Below are 27,289 nucleotides of genomic sequence, written 5' to 3'. Positions count from 1 at the left end.
GTGCGCACATGAAAGTTTCACGTGAGCACATGAAAGTTTTGTGTGCGCACGCAAAACCTTTACACATTAGTTTCACGTGCGCACATGAAACTAAACTTTAGATTTATCCGTACGTTGTTATATCACTATTACTAAAATTATTAGTTTAGGCCCTTTCACACCAAGTCTGAATTTTCAGACAAAATATTCACATAAATTCATGCCGGTGAGTAAATGTGTTTTATATACAGCTCTGGAAAAAATTAAGAGACCATTGCACATTTTCCTGATGTCATCCTACGGTTGCTGAGTGACATTCGAATGAGTTGACGGTCATATTCAAAATTCAGATAACACTGCAACTTTGAATATGACCGTACAACTCCATAAGATGACACCAGATTGGAAAAATGTGCAGTGGGTCTCTTATCATTATGTGGCATAGGTCTCACTTAGACACAGCTTTGGTGATCCAGCCCTGTCTCTACACACACATCTCTCATGTTGATCATGCGCCAATGCCGTATCCCTTCTGTCCTTTGCCATTGAATAATGTCCTCCATCGATCTCCTGAATAGAGAAGCATAATGACTTTGAGGTTTCCTTTTCATAGACGATGCAGCCGTGACCCTCAACCTCACCGTGAAAGTAAAATAAAGGCAGCGAGGGTTTCACTATTTGAATTACATGAATAAGAGCAGGATTGCCTTGCTACACACAGTGCAGTTTAATTTCTATACTGTAGCTGACAGGACATGACCTTTTTTTAACTCAGACATTCAAACAGACTTGCAATATACTTGTGCTTTATTTTCCTTCTACTAATTAATCATTGCATAATGGGATGCTTAGGATGAACAGATATTACTATGATATATAACTTTATATTCACATATTAGAAAATATTTATTTATAATATCAAACAGGTATGTATAAAAATGCTAAGGTCATTCATATCCTTTTAGCTTGTGCTTGAGGAGTTGCAGTTGCATAGCCAAAGCTCTTTTATTTTATTAAGTTCATTAAGATTAGTTTCAGTGGATTTGTTAAAAACCAAGCTGCCCATGAATGAAATTACTTCCCACAATCTAGAATTACTTATAATCTTAATGCCTATTTACTGTTAGAATTTGGAGTCCATGCCCACGTTTTTGGAATACAAAATCAGTCTGAGTACAGCATCTCCACAAATAAGAAGTGTCTGCTAAATGTAATGTAAATAGCAACTGCCATTGCTGGTTGCTGGATGACGATGTTTTTAATAATAGGTGGTATATTGATACAGTGGGTTTGATAAAAAACAATGCTGTGCATAACCACTGTATTTTAGACATTTGTCTTTGGAATATAACTATTCAATATTAGCAATACTCTCAGAGGCAGGAGTTTCATACTGATGGCATATGCCAAGATGTTACCACATCTTCCCTGATGCCCTACCTGCAGACTGCTGCTGGCTATAGAGGCTGGATACCTGCTTATGTGTGGGTTTTCCCAGCTATCAGTTCCCTTGTGTTCAGGGCCAAAGAGGTCATGGGGCTTTCCGATAGGAGGTATGGCATATGCTGCCATACGCTTGCCACTGGGTTCAGTGCAAAATGGTAGTCGCCACCACATGCACGGTCAACACCGAATGCGAAGTATATTCCCCCAACCCTTATTGTGACACCTTGTATCCCACCTTGTAATCCACCAACCCTGAGCAGTCAGTGAGCTCCAACTCTTTCCCACAGAAATGACCTCTGACCCCTGTGACTTCCCTCACACAGCAGCACACAAGGCAACATCTAAACCCTGCCTCTCCCCTGTGGTGTTTGGGAAGGTCACAGAGTAGGGTCAACTCCCTCTTTGATTATGGAGCAAACTGCTAGAGTACCAGGGATAGGACGTGGCTAAGGAATGCAGGAACACAGTGAGGATAGTTAGCAGACGGAGTATCTGCAACCTATTTTTGTTAAATAAGGAAAAAGTGCAGCCCTGAATGCACTTAGTTATTGCGGAGTAGGCTATGAGGTGGAGGATTGTGCTGCATGGGAGCTGGCTTGGTATTCAGGTTTAGTCTACTGAATGAGATGAAGGCAAAGTGTCTATTCTGACAAAATAGAAGCAACGAAAACAGCTCCATGAATCACAGAATCATCAAACAGCTCAACACTTTCCAAAATGCTCGGCAGCTTATCGCCTCAACCGTCTTTCTACATGCTGGCCTGTTATGTCCGTAGATGACTGATGAAGTGTTTAATACACATCCTTGTTAGCTTAGCTCCTACTGTACATATTTCTCTCTTTGAGCTCATTGTTGTAACCATCCCACTTCAACTGCCCAGGTAAAACACTTTTAAATATGCTAATGACTCATTGGTGGAATAAATGAATAGCGAAATAAACAAATGGATAAAAGCAAAATGAGAATGATTTTTTTTTTTTGCTGGATTTTTTAAATTACATTTTAAATTCAGATAAGAGGCTGCTCCTCCAAAAAACTGAAAAATGGCTCCTGCTTTTCCGCTTACCAATAGAACATCGGGTTTGTGAAATGCCTTTCGCTGCATTCATGACTGGTTTTCCGAGGACAAAAACATAAAACAAAGTTGTACAATAAAAAATCCTGGGATTAAAACCCATTGGAAGAGAAAGGTACTTTCCTCTCACGCTTCATTGAACCTTTTGGTGCATCATCTCTTCGCAATTCCACCCTCAATTATTTATGAATGAAATAACAGTTTTCGAGTGTTAATAATTAATGCTGAACGCCCAGTGGCTACACGGGTGGGGGGTGGGGTGGGGGGGGGGGGGGGGGGTGGATGGTGAGGGTAGAGAGTAAATGGCTGTGGGACCTGGGGTATTGCAGAGCTTTATAGCTCTCATTCATCTCGCAGTGATCATTAATCCTTTGTTTTTCAAGGAAGGGCAAAAAGCGGAGCCGACTGGCGCTCCGTCGCGACAGGCAGACAAGCAGGTTTGATTGCCTCATCCTCGTCCGCTCGTACGGCCAGGGGAAAATAAATCAGAAGGGAAGAGGTATCATTACAGCGCCGCTCCAAATGCCATTACAAAGTAGCGTCATCAGAGGCGAAAGGGCACGGCGAGAGCCTCGATCTGTTTTTATCTCAGGTGCGGGTCAGTGGATGAGGATGCAGTCGCCTTGCCGACGCTATTGTAAAGACTGAAAAGGCTGAGTTAGTGAAGCTTGGTCAATTGGGGAGGGGTTTAAAGCATTTTTGAAAATCCATGGAAAAATGACTGCAGTCTGGTGGGTGGTCACAGAAGCAGATGTGGGCACTATCTCCGTGCTCTGTGTTTGGACATACAGATGTTTTCAAGACAACCCACAACTGCAGAACAGACATCTGCAGTTCCATGAAAAGATAAACATGAATGAAACAGGTCATGGAGGCTATTACTGTGGATAGATGATATCTTCACCTGTAAGCTCATGTCAGTTCTCACCAACTATTCATTTCTGACATTTTTGACATTTCAGTCAGTAGGTTATTTCTTTATTCTGATATATTTATTTTTCACATCCACTTTGGTTTTAGTGTGTATTTTTCTCACTGTTACCCCTGGTGTGCCTTGCTTTGTGAGACACATTTGTTTAAAAGCTCTGTGCACATTAAAAATGTATGCTGACCAGTGCTTTGCAAACCAATAGCTCTGCTTTTGTCCCCCAATGTCCTTCCAAGTACACTTAACTGGACAGAAAAAAAGAGAAGAACATAAAAAGAACAGAGAAAACTAAAAAAGGAGAGGGAAGAAGCAAAACAGAGAGAGATAAAGAGAGAAAGAGAGAGAGGGAGAGAGAGAGAAAGATAAATAGAGAAAGAGAGAGAAAGAAATAGAGGGAGAGAGATAAAGAGAGAAAGAGAGAGAGAAAGAGAGAGGGAGAGAGAGGTAAAGAAAGAGAAAGGGAGAGAAAGAGAGAAAGACAGAGAGAGAGAGAGAGAGAGAGAGACCCCCATGGTTCTGAAGGGACACTAAATGGTTGTAGGTGATGGATAAAGCCATTAGCAAGGTCCCAGGACTTTGTGAGTGGTGTCTCCTGTTATGTGTGCAGGCCAAGTAGAATCCTTTATTGCCATAATGCCTCTCTCCCACCATAATGAAGATGCAGCTCTAGACTCAGATGTACGTCCGCGTTTATACTCACGCGTCATCGACGTAGCAGGGGTACGGCATCTGTTGGGCGAACACTCCGAGGGGCTGGCTCTTGCCTGTGTGTGTCTGAACGATTCCCTGGTCGATCATGTCCTGCAAGTAGGCGAACCCGCCCCACACGTAGCGCATGTCTTTAAACGAGTGGTCTCTGGCTCCAGGGTCCCAGGACCTTATTAAACAAGCAGAGAAATGATTGTCAGTATCGAGCAGAGAGACTGGACACTAGTTCCACCCCTCCTTATGCACCTAAACAGGCCGCGATGGCAGCCAGGGTCCAGGGAGGTGGTAAAAGATATGGTAACATTATCGGGCCCTCCTACGTGTTTGTGATTCCCCTGGCAGCCGTTGCCGTGAGCAACTTCTTATATTGAATTTACGAAGGTGGCATGAGATGGAACAGCAATAATCTGACTGACTGACTGATTGCACAGTCATTGCACTTTTATTTATTGATACCGTGTCGTTTGTCAAGCATGTAAAATGCCTTGAAGCAAGACTTTTATTCTTTTCTTGCCTCTTTTTGTGTTGTTCATTCAAGAATAATCTGTACCTCAGAGCAAGAAATTGATTATTGTGTGTGTATTTTCTTATATTTTCAGATACAGTTTATATTTTTAGATACAATTTTATAAATCCTAGTGACAAATCCAGACACTTTTTGACTTGACAAATCCAGTCAACGTCAGATAAATCCCACCTGTCCTTAATCTTATCACTTCGCTCCACGTCCTCGATGTCCATTCTTATCTTGTACTTGACGAACGCGGGCAGCTGAGTCGCGTTGGGCACGAGGCCCTCGAACACGATCCCTGCCCAGTAACTCTGTTGATCTATCAGCTCCAGTGCTCGGTCCACCATTGGTCCCTCACCCGCTATGGCCTCAAACTTATCCAAGTCCAGGCACTGTGTCAGGGGAAAAGAAGACAACAGAAAAATAAGAAAACAGAAACAGACTCCTAGCTTCACAGATATGCCTGCAAGAGAAACAGATGTCCAAAACAAATGCCCAAACAAGCAGCACAGCAAATATACAGTATGTATGGTTCCAGGTAAACGTCAAGCAAGCAGATTGACAATGCATACTGTAGAGCACAGTGCTGTCAACAGAACAGGTGTAATAAGACATACACACACTTATCTATGCAGTGGCCCCGGAGTGCATGACAGAGAGCAATGGATGGAGAGGAAACAAGGTGAAGGCCAAGAGGCAGAGAGAGAGAGAGAGAGAGAGAGAGAGAGAGAGAGGGAGAGAGAGGGAGAGACAGAGAGTGTGTGAGGGGTGTGAACCTATGTATTTCCTATCGATACGGAACGCACCAGCAAACAGAGTTGCAAAATATATGGAACTGCCGAGGGACAGACTGCAGGCCATCCCAGCTCGAAAACCCTCCGCCTTCTCTCACATGTCATTCAAATCTAATGAGCTGTCACTGCAGAGGCCTGTCCCGTCCCTGTCAGCCGCCACACTGCTTATTAAGGTATTTTTGGCCAAGGGGAGAAGGTCACATTGATGCCTGGCTGCACAACCCAAGTTTGGTGCATCCACACATTAAGGTGTAATGAGATGTTCTCCACTGCTGCTGGCTCCACTTCCTCTCCTCTCCTCCATCCTTGTTTCTCTCGCTGGCTTTGCTTGTGCGTTGTTGCTCTGCATTCGCTCCCATTACTATTGCAAACTGACAGCGTGCGGGCTAATTATGCTAATTAGTGAAGCTAGCGAAGCGGTCATATATTTATATATTTTTTTTTTCCCCGTCATCTACTTCCTGAATTTTTGGTCAACGATACCCGGGACACCGAAATACTGGTGCACATGAAATTTGGTGGGTATGTAGCCCCACTAGACTTTTAAGGAAAAATTTTGTTTCGTCCCCGGGGGCCACTCCCCCCCCCCCGTGCTGGGCCCCCCGAACCGCAAAAAAAGCAGTTTTTCCTAAATAACTACCTGAACCGTGGCACTGAGGATGAAGAATCTTTTATGGTATGTTGGTCTCAAGGGCCCACATCAACCTGGCCCATAATCACTCATTTGTGATTTGCACCCCCCGGTAAAAAATGAAAATGCAATATCATTCTGCTTTAATCGCCCCTATCTTCAGTTAAGATGTTCAGAACTGCACCAAATTTTATGTGTATGATTGACCTGGCATTCTCTGGGGGTATGCCAAGTTTCGTAGAATTTCATCCATGGGGGGGTCTAAAAAAATGTAGGTTATGTGTACATTTAGTGACTGTACACTCATTGGCCTGTAGATGGCGGTGCACACATATACACATGCACACACACACACACAGGTACGCACATACTATCGGTATTAGAACGGCCGATACATAATTACAAATTCAGTAGGATTAAAAGAAAGCCAAATATTCATCATCATCATCATGGCTGCATTTCCAGTATTGGCGATAAGTAGTCGTTTGTCCACTAGATGGCGCATCGTTGCAGTGAGACGTAATTTTGTTGGAAGTTAAAAGTGGGTTGGAAAAACAATGGGCGCTTCCTACAAGGACTGTAGTTTACCGCAGAGAACGTCTAATAAGTACGGAGCCCCGGATATGTCATGGGGAAAAAAAAAAATAAGTTGTGGCCACGAAATAGCAATTCGTTCCCACAAAATAATAAGTTGTGGCCATAAAATAGCAATTCGTTCCCACGAAGTACTAATTTGTGGCCAAAAAATATTAATTCGTTCCCACGAAATAGTAATTCGTTCCCACGAAATAGATAATTTGTGGCAACGAAATAGGTAATTTGTGGCCACAAAATATTAATTTGTTCCCACGAAATAGTAATTTGTGGCCACGAAATAGGTAGGCCTATAGGCTGTGCACTGGACAGCTGGATGAGCAAATCAAGCGCAACTCCTCAAACAGGAACAGTCGCTGTCACACAATGGACAGGGATTTCCATTAAAACATGCATCAGATAGCTGGAGGTGAATCTTCATTCCCCCCTCCTCACTCTCACTTTTTCCCCATCCTCATCTCATCTCACGCCTTCTACCCACACACCCATCACTGTTCCATTTCTTTGTTATTATTTGCATACGCTGCACGCTGATGAAATCATATATCGGGCACTTCTATATTTTGTAAAACGTCGCGTCGCAGAGGTGCGCTGACCCGAGGACCTGTGCCGAGATAGATGGACGGTCAGGAGCAACGCCGAGGCTGATGAAGAACCGGGACAAATTAAACACTTTTTAATGAAACGTAATTTACAAAGACATTGTAAAACACTGAAAGTTAATATTTTGTCACTAGCAACCTACATCTGTCCTCTGTCAAATACAGTTGCAGTTCTGAACAAAACCGTTCAAGAGTTATTTAAGGAGAAGTCGAACTGCCCTACTTGTGATTGTTTAGAGATTTTAAAGGTTTTATAACAATGCTACAACTTCTTTTGCTATTCTACAATCTATTCACCTTTTCAGCGCCAGTAGGCTACTTTCTGTGCAGCCGCACACACACAGGCATGCCAAACAAGCATACACAAAAGTTTCAAGAGTGGGGGATGGAGTAAAAGATGGAGACAAATTGATTAGTGTGATTTATTTTCGCGGAAAGGATGTACAGGACTGAGCGGCGGTCATATTTTGTACCGCTATGTGGTACATCTAGTTTGATTTGGTTTCATTTGGGTTCATGTTCCGTGTAGTTAGCAGACAAACAAAAGTGTTACACTGCTATTTGTAGTTTTTTTTTTTGCATCTGTCATATTTAGTTATATGTAAAGGGTTTCACAGCGATGTTGTTGTTTATTGTGTAATGGCCTCAAACCTTGTCGTGTAGTCTTTTTATGGCCTTGATCACTGTTGTGATTCATTGGGAAACATTTGCACAATCAATGCCTGAATTCATTCCTTTCTAGACACATACAACCAATACATTTGTAGTTGATGGCAGGGGACAATCTATATTTTTCGTAAATAGAACTGCTATGCTATAAAAACAAGACGTATTTCAGCCATGTCCTTCTCCTTCTCTCTCTCTCACCTTCTCTAACACACACACAGACACACAGTATGTGGGAACTTAATATCCATATGCCTTCTCATTTGCTGTTATCCCACAATATCAGTTCTATAGTTCAAAAGCATTCAAAGTGCTTAATCTGAAATAAGGTACAAGCTCACATTGATAGCACCCTAAGGGTTGCAGCATTGAGTACATCAGGTTAAAGGGAGGGATGTCTATTCAGCCAAGACCAACCAGTTACTAACTAAACAGTCCTGAGTAAATTCTCTAAGGAAGAAGTCTGAATATGTGTGTGTGTGTGTGTGTGTGTGTTTGTATGTGTGTGTGATTTTTAGCTGCCATATTTAGCAAAAGTACCGTACAGTTCAGAGTGAGTATACCCCCTTCATATTCTCTAGGAAATGAAGTAATGGCTTTGTTGCTTTTGGACAGCTTGCTCTAATGTGCCCACCTCATCCACATCCCATTGGAGGAGGGAGAATGCTGACATCAACCGCCAGACCACCAGGGCTTAGGATCAGGCACAGGTGAGGCTAGCGCTTCAGGGTAGTGTGAGTTTGATGAGATTAGTGTGTGTGTGTGTGTGTGTGTGTGTGTGTATTTGTTTGTGTCTGTGAGTGTGCATGTGTGTTTGAGTGATCTCCATTGTATAACTCATCTGTGTGTGTGTGTGTGTGTTTGTGGTGTGTGTGTGTGTGTGTGTGTGTGTGTGTGTGTGTGTGTGTGTGTTTGATTTTGTTAGTGTATGTCTGGATCTGGGAACTGGTTGGCAAGTATCACTGGTCTGCACTTGAGCTGATAAGGCTGCAGGCTAAGGTGAATTTAGCTCTGCTGGGCCAGGCTGCTGCCATAGGCGGAAATAAACACAACTATTTGCACCAGGATTCTGCCCCTGCGGATGCTGTGCAAAGTTCTCCAGCTGCTGTGCCTAAACACAGACGCACACACACACACACACACACACACACACACACACACACACACACACACACACACACACACACACAGACACACACACACGTCTCGTTCTCAAATCTGACTCTCACACACACACACTCTCAAACACATTGAAACCCTCCCTGCTTTGGGTCTGTACCCACAGAGGACCCAGGTTTGTGTTCACCATGAGGTCATCAAGAGGTCCCATCTCTCTCTCTCCGTCGTCAACGGTACACTCTTCACTGTTGTTACAGCCCTACTGGTTTCTGCCTGCCTATCTGTGTTTGTCTTGCAGGCCAGAGTTATGGCACAGGTGCCACTAGTCACCTGATTACTGTACCAGGTGCTATAAGAGGCTCGGTGGTTGGCTGGGGTTCAGCGGTCCCTCACTCCATTCCTGCATGCGTTGCTTTTGTCTTTGTTTTGGATTATATCTCATTATTCTGATTTACACTTTACGACTATCATACTTATCCTGACTACATTTCTTGTTTTCAGCATACATATTTAAAAAAATAAATATATATTTATCCTCCCTCATGTTATTTCACCAACCTGGTGGGTTTAACCAAAGTCCTTTTAGGCAAGTCTCTCCACTCGGCGGCAATATTGCAACGCTTTTTGGGCACTTATCGGGCATCTATTTTGGTAGAAATGCGCCTGCGCAAGGCTTCACAACACCAATCTTGCTCAAGATCAGATCAGGCGAGATCACAACACATGATTGGCACGATGTCTTCACAACACACCACATTATTGGCTCAATGTATTCACAACACAGCACATGATTGGCTCAATGTATTCACATGTCGACGTTTTGCCGTGGAAGGGGTGTGATATGCGTAGACAACTACCATATTGGCGTTACAAACTAACCCCATGCATTTCTATGGAGGACTTTTGGAGTGCTGTGTCTACTCATTAGAAAGTCTCTGGTTTAACAAAATAAAGGCTAAACAAAAATAGCAAAGTTCTAAAAAGCACAAGCTTTAGTCAAAAGCAAAACAGACTTGCAAAGGTGGGTTCAGGAATCAAATACAGGCCGACTTCTGACTCACCCTGCTACTTTAAGTTGAAAGAAAGTTCATGACTTGACTCAAAAACTGACTAAAGTTTTGCTTTGTACCAAGTTTGTGTGTGGAATAGCTGACAAAGTCACAGGAGCATCAAGAGCAGCATCTGGATTGGGTGTATTTAGAAAGCAGCGGTGCTTATGTTAAAAGCTGTCTAAAGCTCGGCTGGATTGGAGTTTAGAATACTATAAAGACATCATCGCCACTTTGAGAGTCTTGGTTCCTGGGGTGGGCATTTAGGGTGTCATTAAAAAGAGCTTTGTCTATGACACTGACAAATAATCAGGACAAAGTAATTGATTGCCCTGGTATCAGAACTAACTAACTCTCTCTCTCTCTCTCTTTCTCTCTCTCTCTCTCATGGACCACACACACGCACGCACACACACACACACACACACACACACACACACACACACACACACACACACACACACACACACACACACACACACACTCAAGATCTTTGAAAAGATGAGATGAGGCTGGTACTACCATCTCAACAGAGCAATGTCACATGTGGTGAAGTGCTGCATCAATTTCCTTATTCCTGGCAACGGCCGCACGCTTCCATCTCAGCTGTGTTCAGAGACCCCTTAATGAGATCCAACGATGACAGGCCTATTTCATCACCAGGAATAATTCACATGGAAATAGGTGCTATTTATTGCTCTTAATGCCAGGAGTTAAAATATGAGCCAAAAAAGAATGGCAACAAGCGTATAAAATAATTGAAATGCCTCGCTGTACAAACATCATTCTCTCTCTCTATCTCTCTATCTCTCTCTCCCTCTCTTTTATTTCTCTTTCTCTCCCCCCCCCCCCCCCCCCCCCCACACACACACACACATACACACTACAGCTCATTACACCAATACAATTATAATCACCATAGGCCAAATAGTGCCTTCTGACAGGTAAATGTGTCATAGCACATTTCTGTTTCACTGAAAGCCTTCAGAAAGATCACTGTTTGGGGCAAACCAACAAGGTCTTTAGAATGAACTGCATCGTTCAGTCTTTGTCCAATCTTGCTCTTCAGGAAAGAGTGATTTGGAGAGACTATACTGGCCCCTCAGTGGACGTGCTGACCTATGCGGACTCCAAAACCCCTCATCCTGCCCCACCCCTATCTCTCACTTACTAAAGCAACACCATGAAAGAATTGATACACATGCCCCATTGGCGTCCATGCCATGCAGCGCAGAGACAGTGCCCAGTTAGTCAAAAAACAACTGAATGGGTCATGATCCTACTCAATCAACAAGGTTACAATGTGCAATATCAAGCATGCATGCACTCTGTGCATGCATTGACAATGACTTTATTCTCCATTATTGTAAGTCATAGTAGCATCAAAATGAGTTTGAACTGAAGCCTTCATGTTTAGGAAAAAGAAGCGCATTGTGTTGCTTTAAGAGTTGGAGAGGGACATTTGCCCTGGAATCTTGCTTGCATGCACTGTGTGTGTGTACCATTTTGGATCTCCCCCTATATCTTCTATACATAGCAGAATCACACACACACACACACACTCTTTATTACAGTTTTGTCTGATTGCTTAAGCACATTTTTTGTAACTATGGCTTTTTTTGCAAAACTAGGAAAACATTTCACCCAATCAGCAAAACATTGTAGTTCTCTTGCAAAAGCTAACACACCTTGCTTAACTCTTCACACCTTCGTAAGAATAGTGTTTTCGTATCAAACAGTAAACACGAGCCATCACAATAGTAAGCACACAATGTGCCAACTACACACTGATGGTATGAATAAAAAACACATCTGGCTTTTGCTTTCTCTGTGCACAAGGTACAAATCAGTCTACATTGTGTCGTCTCTCTCAAAATTTCGTCTACATCACATGCAATGTCCTAGTCCAAGGCACCGGGGAAAATATATTGTGCAATGCCGTATCCAGGCCTGACATGGCAATATCCCCACATGTAGACTGATTTGTTTGCCTGTAAAAGGGCTATTTCTTCCTCTTCTTACCCTTCCTATTCCCCCTCCTCATCCTCCTCTTCCTCCTCTTTCACCTCCTTGTCCTTGTCATCCTCTCCCTCTCACTTCTTCACCTCCGCATCCTCTTCCTCCTCCCCCTCCCCATCCTCCTCTTGCTCCTTCTTGTCCTCTTCCTCTAACTTCACCTCCTTGTCCTTGTCATCCTCTCCCTCTCACTTCTTCACCTCCGCATCCTCTTCCTCCTCCCCCTCCCCATCCTCCTCATCCTCCTCTTGCTCCTCTTGCTCCTCCTTGTCCTTGTCATCCTCTCCCTCTCACTTCTTCACCTCCGCATCCTCTTCCTCCTCCCCCTCCCCATCCTCCTCTTGCTCCTTCTTGTCCTCTTCCTCTAACTTCACCTCCTTGTCCTTGTCATCCTCTCCCTCTCACTTCTTCACCTCCGCATCCTCTTCCTCCTCCCCCTCCCCATCCTCCTCTTGCTCCTTCTTGTCCTCTTCCTCTAACTTCACCTCCTTGTCCTTGTCATCCTCTCCCTCTCACTTCTTCACCTCCGCATCCTCTTCCTCCTCCCCCTCCCCATCCTCCTCTTGCTCCTTCTTGTCCTCTTCCTCTAACTTCACCTCCTTGTCCTTGTCATCCTCTCCCTCTCACTTCTTCACCTCCGCATCCTCTTCCTCCTCTTCTTCCTCCTACTTCTTCACCTCCACGTCCTATTCTTCGGCCTCCTCTAATTCTTACTCGTCTCACTCTTCCTGCTCCCTCCATTGTACCCATTGTACATTACAGTACCTGTGGCTTATTTATAGTGCTTAGGCTGATTGCACTATCAGTTATCTAAAACAGTTTTCACATGAGAAAGTGTGCCAGAGAGTTGGCAAAATAGTGAAAATAATAGCCATACATAGTATAGATATAGATTTGCTAGGAGTGTGTTGATCATTTGGAAATTGAGTGTAAAGCATGAGTTGTGTTTACATTTTTTCTCAGTCGCTTTGGTGCTTTTCTCAGATCAGAATGAAAATTCTCATAACTATTCGTTCAACCACCACACCATTGAGTCATTTGTGCACATCATAGTAGCAATTTCTCCTTCCTCTGAACAATTTGCAAATGCTTTTGGACATGTATCAGTTGATTTCATACAATTCTCTGCTGTTTTATAACATTATCGTTTGCTTATGTCATGTCAGTCAAAATGAACTATACTTAGGATGATGAATAGTCATTCCCAATAAAACGAATAGTCTTCATTTCATTGCTTGAATCATTACATACAACATTGTTGAACTAGTTATCAAATTTTGCCACAATGCTGTAGAATTGCAAATAACATATACAGTAAAAATGTGAAACGTACGTATTCAGTGTCTTGTACTCACTTACGCCCCTAACTACAGCAATGTGTAACTTTACTGTATTTTTCAAATGGCTGTATAAGTAGTGTTTAGTGCTGTCTTGAGCATGTTCAGGTAGTGTCACCGAGTTCTGACCTTTTTTTTGCATTGGAAAACACTGAGAGAATAAACCGTCATAATGAAAACATGACAAAGCCATTTGACTATCTTGTTCATAAACGATGGTGTCAAGACTTCTCATTTTGATGACACTGGCAGTTTCATTGACATGAATACTTGCTTTTATGGAATGGACTATCTATGTTGAGCAAGTGACGTGCTTTTGCAGGTTATCCACTAGGTTTTGCAGTTTGCACTAATTGTTTTGAGAAATGCACTAACTGCTGTGCAAATGTTAATAGTGATTTGAGAAAAGCACCAAAGCAACTGAGAAAAACTGTACAGTTCTGCGAAAAGAGTGCTGTGCAGTGAATTGTGCCTACAGTTGTGCAAAGTGTGTGTTACAAAATTGCAAACTGAGTGCAAAGCAGTGTTTGTGCTTTTAGTTTTGCAAACTCAGTGAGTGGTTTTGCTATACGTATTAATAGTTTTAGAAATTGTGCTATAAGAATCACAGTTATGTTTAAGCATTCAGAAAAAAAAACTGTAATCCTGTGTTCCTCTCCCGCCTCTTGGTAGGCTGCGGCTGGTGAGATGTAGAATTGATTACCATTCGACCCCCTGGGGGTCTCTTGATCCAGAATACCACATTAAGAGTGCAGAGAGCTGCTAAGGCCTGAATATAAAACACTTAAGCGGCGCTAAAAATCAATATTAATAGCCATCGCTGGCCCAAGCAAAACACTTCGACCACTGAAGCGTTGTCTCATTTAGGTATTGCATGTTGAATGCCATTACTGTCCTGGATGCGTGATGCACATCTTTTCCTTGTGAGGAGAAGGCTTAATAAAAATAGCTCCTCAGGATTAAAATGAACAGAGAACTACTAACATCAATTAGAGAGACGCTTGATATGATACACATGACTGGTTATTGTAAATATATAAAGGGAGAAAGCGAGAGAGAGAGAGAGAGAGAGAGAGAGAGAGAGAAAGAAAGACTCATGGTCAGCGACAAGAAGATAGATAGATAGATAGATAGATAGATAGATAGATAGATAGATAGTTAGATAGATAGATAGATAGATAGATAGATAGATAGATAGATTATGAGAGAGAAAAATGTCATAGCATAAGAATAGCACAAAAAGATATCTAAGATTTGATCGATAGGGCAATAAGGACAACCTGTTTTGTTTTTGGAACAGAGAGAGAGAGAGAGAGAGAGAGAGAGAGAGAGAGAGAGAGATAGAGAATCCTCTCACCCCAAGGAATAGGGTCATCTGTTCCAAAATCTGGCTGGTGGTGTTGAAGGCGTTGCGCCAGTCATAGTCTGGCATCCCCGCGGGTCGATCCTCCGGGGGTCCGTTATACAGGAAGTTGGTGATGATTGCAGCAGTTAGTCCAGTCCCGTTAAGACGCTGGTCTATGATCGCTGCAAAGATGGGGTCCTTCAGCAAATCCTGAAAAAGAGAGAGAGAGAGCAGTTTTAATAGAAATTACAATAAAAACATATAATATCACATTTCATTTTACGATTCATGGTGCTAGTGATGGCAAATGATGATATTAGAGATGTATTTTTGCTAAAAGAGTACGGGGTGATTTTTACATGCTGGTGGAAATATGTTTGCATCATCCTCAATGTGTTTTTTTTTTTACCTCCCGCTGTCACAACACACAGAGTACAGCAGAGCTTCCTCCTAATTAGTGAAAACGTGTTCACAGTTCATCATCTGTGCTGTCTTATCTCAGCCCTCTGAAACCTCTGCCTCCACAACTAATCTTCCCTCTCATTCCCGCTACTCGGATTTGTACCTCTTCTCTCCTCAAATGACCTCCCTTTTCTCCTCTTCTCTCCTCTAATGACCTCCCCTTTCTCCTCTTCTCTCCTCTAATGACCTCCCCTTTCTCCTCGTCTCTCCTCTAATGACCTCCCCTTTCTCCTCGTCTCTCCTCTAATGACCTCTAATGACCTCCCCTTTCTCCTCGTCTCTCCTCTAATGACCTCCCCTTTCTCCTCTTCTCTCCTCTAATGACCTCCCCTTTCTCCTCTTCTCTCCTCTAATGACCTCTAATGACCTCCCCTTTCTCCTCTTCTCTCCTCTAATGACCTCTAATGACCTCCCCTTTCTCCTCGTCTCTCCTCTAATGACCTCTAATGACCTCCCCTTTCTCCTCTTCTCTCCTCTAATGACCTCCCCTTTTTTCTTTTGTCTCTGTTCCCCCCTTTCTTTGACTCTTTAACCCTCCTACTCTCTTGTAGCGTCGGCTTCCTCATCTCATCTCCTTCAGACTGCTCTTCATCTATGTTCCTCTCCTCTCTCTGCTATCCTCTATTCAAATCTTCTTCTCCTCCTCCTCTATCTTCTATTTGTGATTATTAAACACTTTTCAATGATTTTGGATCCATTTTCTAAACTTTCTAAAATTAAATTGAATTTGAGATATAATTCCACTGAAAAACATACAACAATTACCACTATAAAGCAAACGGGGCACACTGGAATTATAACTCAAGGACAAACAAGAGCATTATTGCAAAACACAATGTGCAGCAAAATAATTTTCAACTGAATCAAAACAATATATTTTTCAATTATGTGTTTTCATAATCACTGGAAGACATAAATGGCAATTATGGATTCATTTGATTACTGGCACAAACCTACATGCATGTTAACCATTCTCCTCATGCCACTGACAATGCAGACCAGAAATGTAGATTACTTTTCCTAAAACCCTTCACCTCCACGTCCACCTACGTCCTCCCTTCTAAACCTTTTTTGATAGTCTGATGGTGGACAGTCCAAGTAGAGTGTGACTTGGTCGGACGAGAGAGGAGAGAAGAGAGGAGGGGGACATGAGATAAGAGAAGAGGGAGTGGAAGATGAGAGGAGAAGAGAGGAGAGAAGAAAAGAGGAGAGGCGAGGAGCAGGGCTCTACACTAACATTTTTTTTCCAGGAGCACTTGTGCGCCCAAGTTAAAAAATTTAGGAGCACAGACAACAATTTGGGCGCACAGTCAGTTCTGTACTTAACTTACACATAATCTAACATTACACTGCAGCAAACAGTTAAACATGCCAGTGCACCAATTGTGAATATTAAGAATGACTGACAACATTTAGGCTACAGGACACAGGATTTTAAAGATCAGTGCCTATTTTATTTTCAGTCTGTTCCATTTTCCTACATTTTGTTAATGTAAAATAATATAATACATTGCCATATTTGCATTTAGCCTATATATCAAGTATCCTGCCAAATGTAGGCTAATTTATTTATTTGTGAATCCATCTATGGCTAATCCAAATATGCCCATGGTGACCTATCTGACTGCATACTGCCTAATACTACTACTAAAACAGTCCATTTTCTCTTCCACTAAAAGGCATGTTAGGTTACCTTTCCTTCTCTCACTGCATTCTCAGAATCTCATCCTGTTCCTCCTATATCCGATGACTTCGGTGGATAGAACAACTAATTATGACCGCCGCTAGCGAAGTGGTCATATAATGATTGTCAAAGTTTTTTTTTTTTTTTTTCATCTACTTCCTGAATTTTTGGTCAACGATACCCGGGACACCGAAACACCGGTGCACATGAAATTTGGTGGGTATGTAGCCCCACTAGACTTTTACGGAAAAATTGTGTTTCGTCCCCGGGGGCCACTCCCCCCCCCCCCCCCCCCGTGCTGGGCCCCCCGAACCGCAAAAAAAGCAGTTTTTCTTAAATAACTACCTGAACCGTGGCACTGAGGATGAAGAATCGTTTATGGTATGTTGGTCTCAAGGGCCCACATCAACCTGGCCCATAATCACTCATTTGTGATTTGCACCCCCCCGGTAAAAAATGAAAATGCAATATCATTCTGCTTTAATCGCCCCTATCTTCAGATAAGATGTTCAGAACTGCACCAAATTTTATGTGTATGATTGACCTGGCATTCTCTGGGGGTATGCCAAGTTTCGTATAATTTCATCCATGGGGGGGTCTAAAAAAATTTAGGTTATGTGTACAAACATTAAATTGTGTGTACACATTTATTGTGTACATGTACATCACTTACACAATGCAAGGGGACATGAATCAGCCTATATTTGCACGAACAACAACGGACAACAGCTCTTCAACTTTGGCCCGTTAAAATGTGTATGAACAGTCTAGCGACGCATTTCATCAAGGCCCATTTGGACATGTCAGTTATTTGCACCACTGGTTAGATGTAAAACAGCATTTCGTTTCAGACTACTGTTACTTAATTTGTGCATTGACAATAAAGTATCACATGAACTAAAGATGACTAAAATCTTATGCAGAAGAAGAAACATTCAGAAAAAATCCATCTATCCAAAAATGACCTTTGTTTTTGATAGCTGTTGAAAATGGCATAGAACTGTTTTTTTTTATTAATAAATAAATAAATAAATAAATAAATAAATAAAAATATAACATTATGCTGATACCTTTTGCTTTTCCCAAATACAATGTAGCCTACAGGTGTAAGTGACCTTTCATCAATCCAGTTGCAATGGATGAACTGTGATGAACTGCCCTACTTGTGATTGTTTAGAGATTTTAAAGGTTTTATAACAATGCTACAACTTCTTTGGCTATTCTACAATCTATTCACCTTTTCAGCGCCAGTAGGCTACTTTCTGTGCAGCCGCACACACACACACACACACACATGCATGCCAAACAAGCATACACAAAAGTTTCAAGAGTGGGGGATGGAGTAAAAGATGGAGACAAATTGATTAGTGTGATTTATTTTCACGGAAAGGATGTACGGGACTGAGCGGTGGTCATATTTTGTACCACTATGCGGTACATCTAGTTTCTTCAATCTTTGCATCTTGGCTGGCTAGTCTAACTTTCCGCTTTTTCTGCGCGCTCCTGGATTTGATAGAAGCGACTACTAGTGAGTCACAACGCGAAACTGCTAACGTTGATGGGAGGTGTAGTTTTTATGCTGCATTCGCGACGTGATTCTATGGTTTGCACCAGTAATGTTTCTCGATGTTGCGGTGCATTTTGTAGACAAACATTGACATGGTTAGAAGTCATTCGCACCAGTGCGCCTAAATATTGTTTTGCACTCGCACGGCATCATTTTTACTCGCATGTGCGAGTGAAATGGGCGCACTGTAGAGCCCTGGCGAGGAGAGGGGTAGAATTTAGAAAAGAAGAGTGAGGGGTGAAAGGGATTATGGGAAAGAAACATTTCTTATTTTCTAAATTCTACCCCCTTCCTCACCTCTACTCTTTTATTCTCTCCTCTCTTCTCCTCTCTTCTTCCACTCCTGCTTCTCTCACCTCTCCTCCTCTCTGCATCCTCCCTTCCTTTCCTCCACCTCTCCTCCTCTTCTCTCTTCCCCTCTCCTCCTCTCTGCATCCTCCCTTCCTTTCCTCCACCTCTCCTCCTTCTTTCTTCCCCTCTTCTCTCTCTCACCCCTCCTCTCTTCTGCATCCTCCCTTCCTTTCCTCCACCTCTCCTCCTCCTCCTCTTCCCCTCTCCTCTCTCACCCCTCCTCTCTTCTTTCTCTCCTCCCCTCCTCTCCTCTGCATCCTCCCTTCTTTTCCTCCACCTCTCCTCATCCTTCTCCTCCTCTCTCTCACCCCTCCTCTCTTCCTCCTCCTCCTCCTCCTCCTTCACCTCGTCTGTCTCTCCCGCTAGTCTCCTCTTCTCTCCTTGTGTTTTGCTGGTGATGTGTCTGTGTCTGGGCTTTGCCACGCACAATCAATTAGAGGCATTAAGCTAGATGGCACTGTTGTTCTTCAGCCTTGTGGGGTGGCTGCACCCCATAGCTACAGACAAGCACATATGCACAGGAGACCGACAGGAGTGTGAGCTGCGTGCGCCCGCACAGACGCCTGTGCACAAACACACACACATACACACACACACACACACACACACACACACACACACACACACACACACACACACACACACACACATACACATTACACACACACATAATTCATTTATTTGGAATAACCAATACTGATTACAACAACACAGCATTCCAAATATTAATAAAGAGCCCATTTATGTCTCAAACAGCAACACAAACACAGCCAGGTAAATCACACACACACACACGAATGAACATGCACAGATGTATGTTTGCACACAATCTAAGACACAAACACACACCCACACCCACACACACACAAACACACACACACACACACACCATCTGTTTTTTTGCCATACAAATACAGTGACTTTAAAAAAAAATGCCACATACGTGGCAAAAATATAGTCCCTCTCTACAGTATCTCTGTCTCTCCCTCAAATACAACCACACGCAAACACTCTCTTGAATGTCAATGACAAGCTTATTTTTATTACTTTAGCTCCTTCACCATGATGATTAAATGAACAAAATAAATCTCTCTCTCTCTCTCTTTCTCTCTCTCTCTCTCTCTCTCTCCCCCCCCTCTTTCTCCCACTCTCTCTCCCTCTCTCTCTCTCTCTCTCTCTCTCTCTCTCTATATCACCCTTTCATTTGTCTTGTTGTCCTCTGTGTGTTCTTGTTTGGACTTTCTCTCCCCTCTCTCCTTCACACTCAATCTACAGTTCCCTTGTTCTCTCTGTCTTTACCAATTTCACACACACATACACCAAGCCACTCAAACACAGGCACCAACTCATCCACACGCACGCACGCACACACGCACGCACGCACACTTTCCTTTTATCTTTTATCCTTTCCCCTCTCTCTCTCTCTCTCTCTCTCCCTCTCTCTCTCTCTCACCACCTGGCGCTCTGTAAGTTAATATAGATATATGCTAATCTAAATGCAAATGCCCTATGTCACCGCAGCCAAGCCAGCTCCTGTATCCACACACACACACACACACACACACACACACACACACACACACACACACACACACACACACACACACATAAAACAACCTCTATCACTTCCCTCATTGTTACATAACCTTGCAGCCTACACAGCTTGCAGGTCTACTATGTAGGATGTGCAACAACAGTGAATGAATGAATTAGACAGAACTAGATGGATCTATGAATGAGAGAGTGAATGTAATGAATGATGATTTGATCAACCTATCAATCAATCAATGACTTAATCGTCCACAAAACTGTGCAAAATTGAATGGAAAATTGGTTGCACTTCAGTGTCACTGGTGTCAAAGATCAGAGAAATAAATTTGATTTACTTGTTTCCAAACATATGGGGAATTCAATGATCATGGCAAGTTCTAATATTAGAGTATTTCAGCCAAGGTCATCAAGTTGATGTATCAGGATCAGCGTTGGGTATCGTTACATTTGAAAGTAGTTAGTTACGTTACTACGTTACTATCAATTAAAAGTAATCCGTTACGTTACTACGTTACCTATAAATAAAAGTAACGCGTTAGAGTACTCGTGCATTACCAACAATTAAAACACGTTTGGGGTGCGTCTCCGCCTGCAGCAGCAACACACATCCTCCTTTAGATGCACTGACAGTGCTGACTGTTTATGAATCAATCATGAACCTAACTGTAGGATAATGACAGGAAAGACAGTCAGCATATTGCACGTTTTATTTAACAGGAATTCATCCTTTGAGAATTAGAACAGCTTCCATGAATAACATATACCGGTAATAGGCAGAGCAATAGCCTAAGAAAAACAAAAACAAAAAAACAGTAAACATCCTTGTCCGATGTCGTATTAGGCTGCGCACAAAAGAACAGTGCATCACACTATTAATAGCCTAAATCAACTTTACAAGTGCAGGCCTAACAAAGTGCTTAACAGTAGGCACGCAACCTTTTAGAATTGGAAATTTAACAGCTGGCAAAAATACAATAGGCCTGTCAAATAGTCTGAATAATAGTAAAAACAAACCAAAAAAAACCTACAGGCAAATGTCCTTGTCCGATGTCGTTTCCTCCTTTCTTTTATCTTAACGCGATGTAACTTATACCGTAGGCCTATCTAAATGTTTGTGCACAAAAGAACAGTGCATGACACTAAAAAAACATTGAACGAACAATGAAAATGTGTGTCACGTGTGACACCTGTAGCATACAGCCCTACATTCATTCACATAATCATCACGTAGGCTACATTTAGCCTACTGTTCATCTTCAAAGTAATGATTGAAACGTAGTAAAAGAAGATTCTCAAAACGTTTGTCTGATAGTTGATTTCTTTTAGGAGTTAGAACAAGACTCCCGAGGCTGAACAGCCTCTCCACAGGCGCACTGGAGGGTGTTGGGGTATTGAAGCGCAAAAATATTGCCTTGATCATGGGGAACTTGTTTAATGTGTCGATCTCGACTCCTGACTTAAGATAATCAGCAATCTCAGTCTCCACCGAATTTGAGTCCTCTTTGTCCTCTGTAAATGAAAAAAAGTCGGACTCGTCTTCTCGTCCGCTGACAGGTGCGGGCGGCAGTTCCTCTGGCAGTGGATGACCCAGGGCACAACACTCGGCAGCGAGCATGCACTTCGCTGTGTCTTTTTTGGCCTCATCCCTTAACCAGCGCAGTTTGAATTTAGGAATTGTCACTGCAGCCAGCAGAGCCTCTTTGCTATCCAGAGTATTATTAAGAAGAAGAAGAAGAAAAACAAAGTTACCTCGACTATGACATCGGGCAGGCCAGATGTCATCCGGGAGAGGTTGGCCTTTAAATCCAGTGTTTTCGTCATCAGGGCCTCCAGTGTGGGCAGGGTAGTCCCGTAAAAACAGTTCTCCTCCCCTTGAAGTATGGACCCTTTCAAGAGAGTTCCATTATCAGCATCATAGTTAGCCCCACAAGGCTTCTGTTTTAACATTCCATATGTTATCTTAATGCAGAGGAAGTAGATTGGGGCCCAAATAGAACGTTCAAGCATTGTTTTTGTTTACCTTGTTGAAAGGGTCTATATCTAGGGCCACGGCCAGCGGTTTGACGACTATGCAGTACTCTTTAACAAAGTGGTACTCCTTGTCAGTGATGCACCTGATGCCGAGCTGCGTGCATGAGCTTTGTAGGTCAGTGATGGTGATTTCTGTGATCCTACACAAAGCTTTGTAGAAGGAGTTCCACCTTGTTGATGTGGGAACCAGCAGCTTCCTCCTGCTGAATTTTTCCACGGTTTCTGATGCTACTACTGACCTGCTTGCTTTGGTCCAGAGTGCCGAACATTTAGCGATGGCACTCCTGTACACTGCTCGTGTGTCACTGTTGGAAGACAACCATTTCTCTATGTCGGTGGATATGAGATTAAGCGTGTGTGAGGCGCATCTGTGATGTGGAGGGAGACTGATCATACCGTCATTGGCATCACCATCAGAGCTGGACAGCACATTGTTCAGATCCTCAAATGTAACACTGTCACTCCTGTCTTCATCCTCTTCTTCTGAGTCTGAGGCTGTTTTGTGAAACACCTGGAATGCCTTGACGAAGTTAGATCCATTGTCAGTAACCGTGGCTATCACTTTCCCAATGAGGCCATATGGATTTGTTCAATCTCCCCGGTAATTACATCATATGTGTGCCTTCCTCTCACTCGCCTACACGCGATCGCAGCTTTCCCTTCGCTTCAGAGTGGAGGGCTGAATCCAATGTGCAGTCATCCCCATGAAGCTCTTGTTATTAGCTGTCCATAAGTCCGCTGTGGTAGAGATGTATTCCAGGCCATCGAATTGTTCTCTCAGTTCTTTCTCCATATCTCCATAACATTTGTCCAGGTAATTGGCAAAGGTTTTTCGGTCCGGTATCGCTCCCCCCGTTGTGCTTGTCGTTGGTATTTTATTGATTATTCTACGAAAAGGAGAATATCAGTGGAGACTCAACTGTAGAAATAGGGAGCATCTCCTCAACTACGTAACCAGCCACAAGCTTGTGGATTTCACTGGCGGACACCGTTTTAGCCGAGCTAGCACTAAAACTAAGACGCTGTTGCTTAGCAGCCAGAGCACCACCACTGTCCTCCATTCTCTCAGCAGGATGTCCTACCAACTTGGTGGAGGGGTGTTTTAAGGAGAGATGTTTTTTTAAATTCGAGGTTGAGTTTTTGGCAGTTGACAGAAGTTTTCCATCTAAACACAGATTGCATTTTACCACCATGCTCTTGTCCTTTTCGCTGTTTAACTCAAAATAATGCGCGTATCTCCAAGAATCAAACGCTGTCTTCTCGGCCATCTTGCCGGGGTACAAACACACGTAGCGTACACACACAGGTGTGCGCGCACACACACACACACACACAGAGAGGCAAGGAGCAGGGCACAAGGGCACACACAAGCAGCCGCATCTGACTAAACGCAGAAAAGCAGGGACTTTACTTTCCTTATCGAGGGAAATTCTTAAAGTAACGGAGTAACGAGTGCTTACTTTGGAAAATAACGGAGTTACAGATTACTGAATTCGCAAAACTAACGCGTTAGATTACTAGATTAGAAAAAAACTAATAAGAGTACTCTAACGCGTTACTTGTAACGCGTTACCCCCAACACTGATCAGGATGATAATGCTCTCATTTTCTATCTCTTTGTACATTGGTAGAAACTCAATGGTAAGATAGATCGGTTTGACAATGTTAGTAGCGTTTGACAACAGCTAAAAATTTTATGCTAAGGTAAGATTGCTTAACTTGTTTACGTATATAAAGCTAAATGTGTCCAAAGGAAAAATATTTTCCAAAATGATTAGGGAGACTCAAACCCACACGTCAGTCAGGACTGAGCTCCCCCCATTCCCTCCAATAAAGACTTTGTTCTGAAACGTCAGTTGGTTCACTGCCCATCTAAACCATACATACTCAACACTGGCATTTACTGTTTATTTTTATGATAGGCCTATGTCTTGTAACACATACAGTACACATCTCATAATGGTAAAAAGGTTACAAATTGGATGTTTGCCATTGTGGTTCTTGTGAAGACTAATGTTTAAGTATATATACCCTTTTGATCCCGTGAGGGAAATTTGGTCTCTGCATTTATCCCAATCCGTGAATTAGTGAAACACACTCAGCACACACTAATCCCGACGCAGTGAGCTGCCTGCAACAACAGCGGCACTCGGGGAGCAGTGAGGGGTTAGGTGCCTTGCTCAAGGGCACTTTTCGTTCTCTATAAATTTTATAAAATTTCACGAAAGCATATCCTAAGTGTTCTACTCGTTTGATTGTAGGCGAACAGCCTAATAATTTAATTTCTGCAGTTTGAAAAAAAAAAAAAAACGAATAAATGGACCTTTGGTCCAAATGTGTATATTTTGGTCCAAATGTGTATATTTTGTCTTGCTGTTGTAATGTAACCTATCCGTCTGCCACTTCGGATCTTAGGCCAGCTCGTAGCGTAGGCTACTGAAACTGTTTTGGAAATTGTTTGTATACCCTATGCGTAATAGCCTATTTTGCCTGTCCACGCCTTGTCGTTTTAAAGTCGGGATTTGAAATGTTTGCGCAATTATAGCCTATTCTATGTAGAAGAGTTAAACGGGAAATCTGAGATAGGCCTTGTCAGCAACAGACAGGTTTGTTTTTAAACAGGGTTGGAATTATAGCGCAAGCCTTTGAAGATCTCCATATGGATAAAACTTAGGCTACAACCAGGTAAGGAGTTTAGCATGTATCCAGAAATATTTTTGATAAGAAATTATTTATAGGCATAGGTTAGGCCTACAGTAAGTCTGTAAGCTATGGGATGGATAGCCCATCTGAATGTTTTTTGATGCCGCCTGTGATTTATTATTTTTGGGCATAGCTACGGTATAGGCTAAATCAAGGGGAAATAATGAGTATGTCTATTCTAAGGTAAAGTCCACAAAAATAGACTTGATAGGCCCGCCAAACACTGCCGGAACTTTAAGAACGAACGATATTTTGCGTTCCGAACCGGTTCAGGACCGATATGTTGGTGGCGGAACGCATGCAAGAACGAAAACGTTAAACATAGGCCTACCTGAACCGTTCGGAACGGAACGTTTGAAAAATAATTTCGTTTTCAAGCCCTGCTTTGAACTCAAAAGTGTTCTCCCATTTATTTATTATTAATTCTATTTGTTAGGACCGGTGTACAATTTTAAACATAAATGTTGCAATTTGATGCATTGAAGCAGATTTACCGTCAGGCTAATTTACATCCAATAGACTAGACCCTTTCAACAAGAAAAACAAAAACAATGCTTGAATGTTCTATTTTGTTCGCAATCTACTTCCGCTTCATTAAGATAACATATGGAATGTTAAAACGGAAGCCTTGTGGGAACAACTATAATGCTGATAATGGAACTCTCTTGAAACGGTCAATAGGCAACAAACGACTAGAATAATAATAATACCATCCACAGTCTGTATCCCCCTCCCATGGTCTCTGTCACACACAGGGAACGTCCTGCCATTCCTCTGACATTTGAAGAGATCAGAAACGCAGAAACTGGCACAAATATCGGCACCTTCAAATGCGTGTGCTCTCCATGAGCGTTATGGGGACTTCCGCGGGCACCTGTCACTGTTTAACCCTTGCGTTATCCTCAAAACTTACCGACACTCTTTATCCTTGGGGTCAATTTGACCCCAGCTAAATAAACCCTCAGAAAATGATTATAATTCATATTGTTACCCAGTTTTTTTTGTGACAGGTACTTAACAAGAGTGTAATAACCACCATCAAAAGCCCTACAAAACAATCCCACCCCCCCACACCCCTTTATGAACCTTGGAACCCTGGCTGGCAATATTGCCCATCCAGTGTCAGCAGCCAAAAGGCTTGCTGTTGCTTCCCCTTTTGACTTATAGAGTCCTGCCAAAATGACTTATACAGTATGTAATATGTACTTGTGTATGTAATAATGATAATAACAATATGTTCTCATACTAATCAAATAATAATATCCATAATGTGTCAAATATTCATGTATCCTATGTTTCATACAGCTGGGGTCAGACTGACCCCAAGGAACATCAATGTACAAAATATTTGTACAGGACAGAAACATGAAGCAAAAAAAAAAAAAGTGAACCATATATTTTATGATGTTAAACGTTGCTTGGGGTCAAATTGACCCCAAGGATAACATGAGGGTTAAATAAAGAAATAAATCAGCGGATATGACCCTGTTGTTTCAGGGCAGGTTCAGAGATACATAGCTTGTGTGTGTGTGTGTGTGTGTGTGTGTGTGGGTGTGTGTGTGTTATTCCGCCGCATTGTGTTAGGGGCCCTTCCTGTGCACTGGCATTTGGCATGGCGTGCTACGCCGCTTAACCTGTGGCCTAAGCGTCAGATGGGATTATCAGACGAGATGGCCCTGAGGAAAATGGACATATCTCTCTCTCTCTATCTATCTCTCTCTCTCTCTCTCTCTCTCTCTCTCTCTTGCTCTTTCTCTCTTTGTCTGTCTGTGTGTGTGTGTGTGTGTGTGTGTGTGTGTCTGATGTGTGTATGTCTACATGCAGGTGTGTCTGTGTCTGTGTCTGTGCCTGTGTCTGCGCCTGTGTCAGTGTGTGTGTGTGTGTGTGTCTACATGCAGGTGTGTGTCTGTGTCTGTGTCTGTGTCTGTGTGTCTGTGTGTGTGTCTGTATGTGGGTAAATCTAGTCTTCCGTTCAGCATCTTTCATTTTGTATTTCCTTTTCTCTGGTACCTAGAGGCCTGTGTCTCCATACTTGACATTTACCTAATCGGCAGAGGGAGCCGGTAGGAAGCCTACACACACACGCTCGCGCACGCGAACGCACATGCACACGCACACACACACACATACACACTATTT

The 27,289-nt window shown here is 42.7% G+C and overlaps 1 protein-coding gene and 1 long non-coding RNA gene across 2 annotated transcripts in view; one reads left to right on the top strand and one right to left on the bottom strand.

Moving 5' to 3' along the window:
* LOC121689698 (phospholipid-transporting ATPase ABCA1) overlaps positions 1-27,289 on the bottom strand; it is a 219,180-nt gene that overhangs the window by 126,155 nt on the left and 65,736 nt on the right. Inside the window, exons 14-16 of the mRNA XM_042069737.1 lie at positions 14,814-15,011; positions 4,835-5,040; positions 4,130-4,306 (exon numbers count right to left, since the gene is read on the bottom strand). Coding sequence (XP_041925671.1) covers positions 4,130-4,306; positions 4,835-5,040; positions 14,814-15,011 — 581 coding nt within the window. The remainder of the gene's footprint in view (positions 1-4,129; positions 4,307-4,834; positions 5,041-14,813; positions 15,012-27,289) is intronic.
* On the top strand, positions 1,804-7,424 carry LOC121689715. Its single transcript, XR_006024854.1, has 3 exons — positions 1,804-1,814; positions 4,416-4,419; positions 7,321-7,424. It is a non-coding gene; the product is annotated as an uncharacterized LOC121689715 (long non-coding RNA).

This window comes from Alosa sapidissima, chromosome 18, assembly GCF_018492685.1.
Source record: "Alosa sapidissima isolate fAloSap1 chromosome 18, fAloSap1.pri, whole genome shotgun sequence".
Classification (NCBI taxonomy): domain Eukaryota; kingdom Metazoa; phylum Chordata; class Actinopteri; order Clupeiformes; family Clupeidae; genus Alosa; species Alosa sapidissima.
Note: the sequence above shows the minus strand (reverse complement) of the source record. Positions and strands in the feature narration are given on the sequence as shown.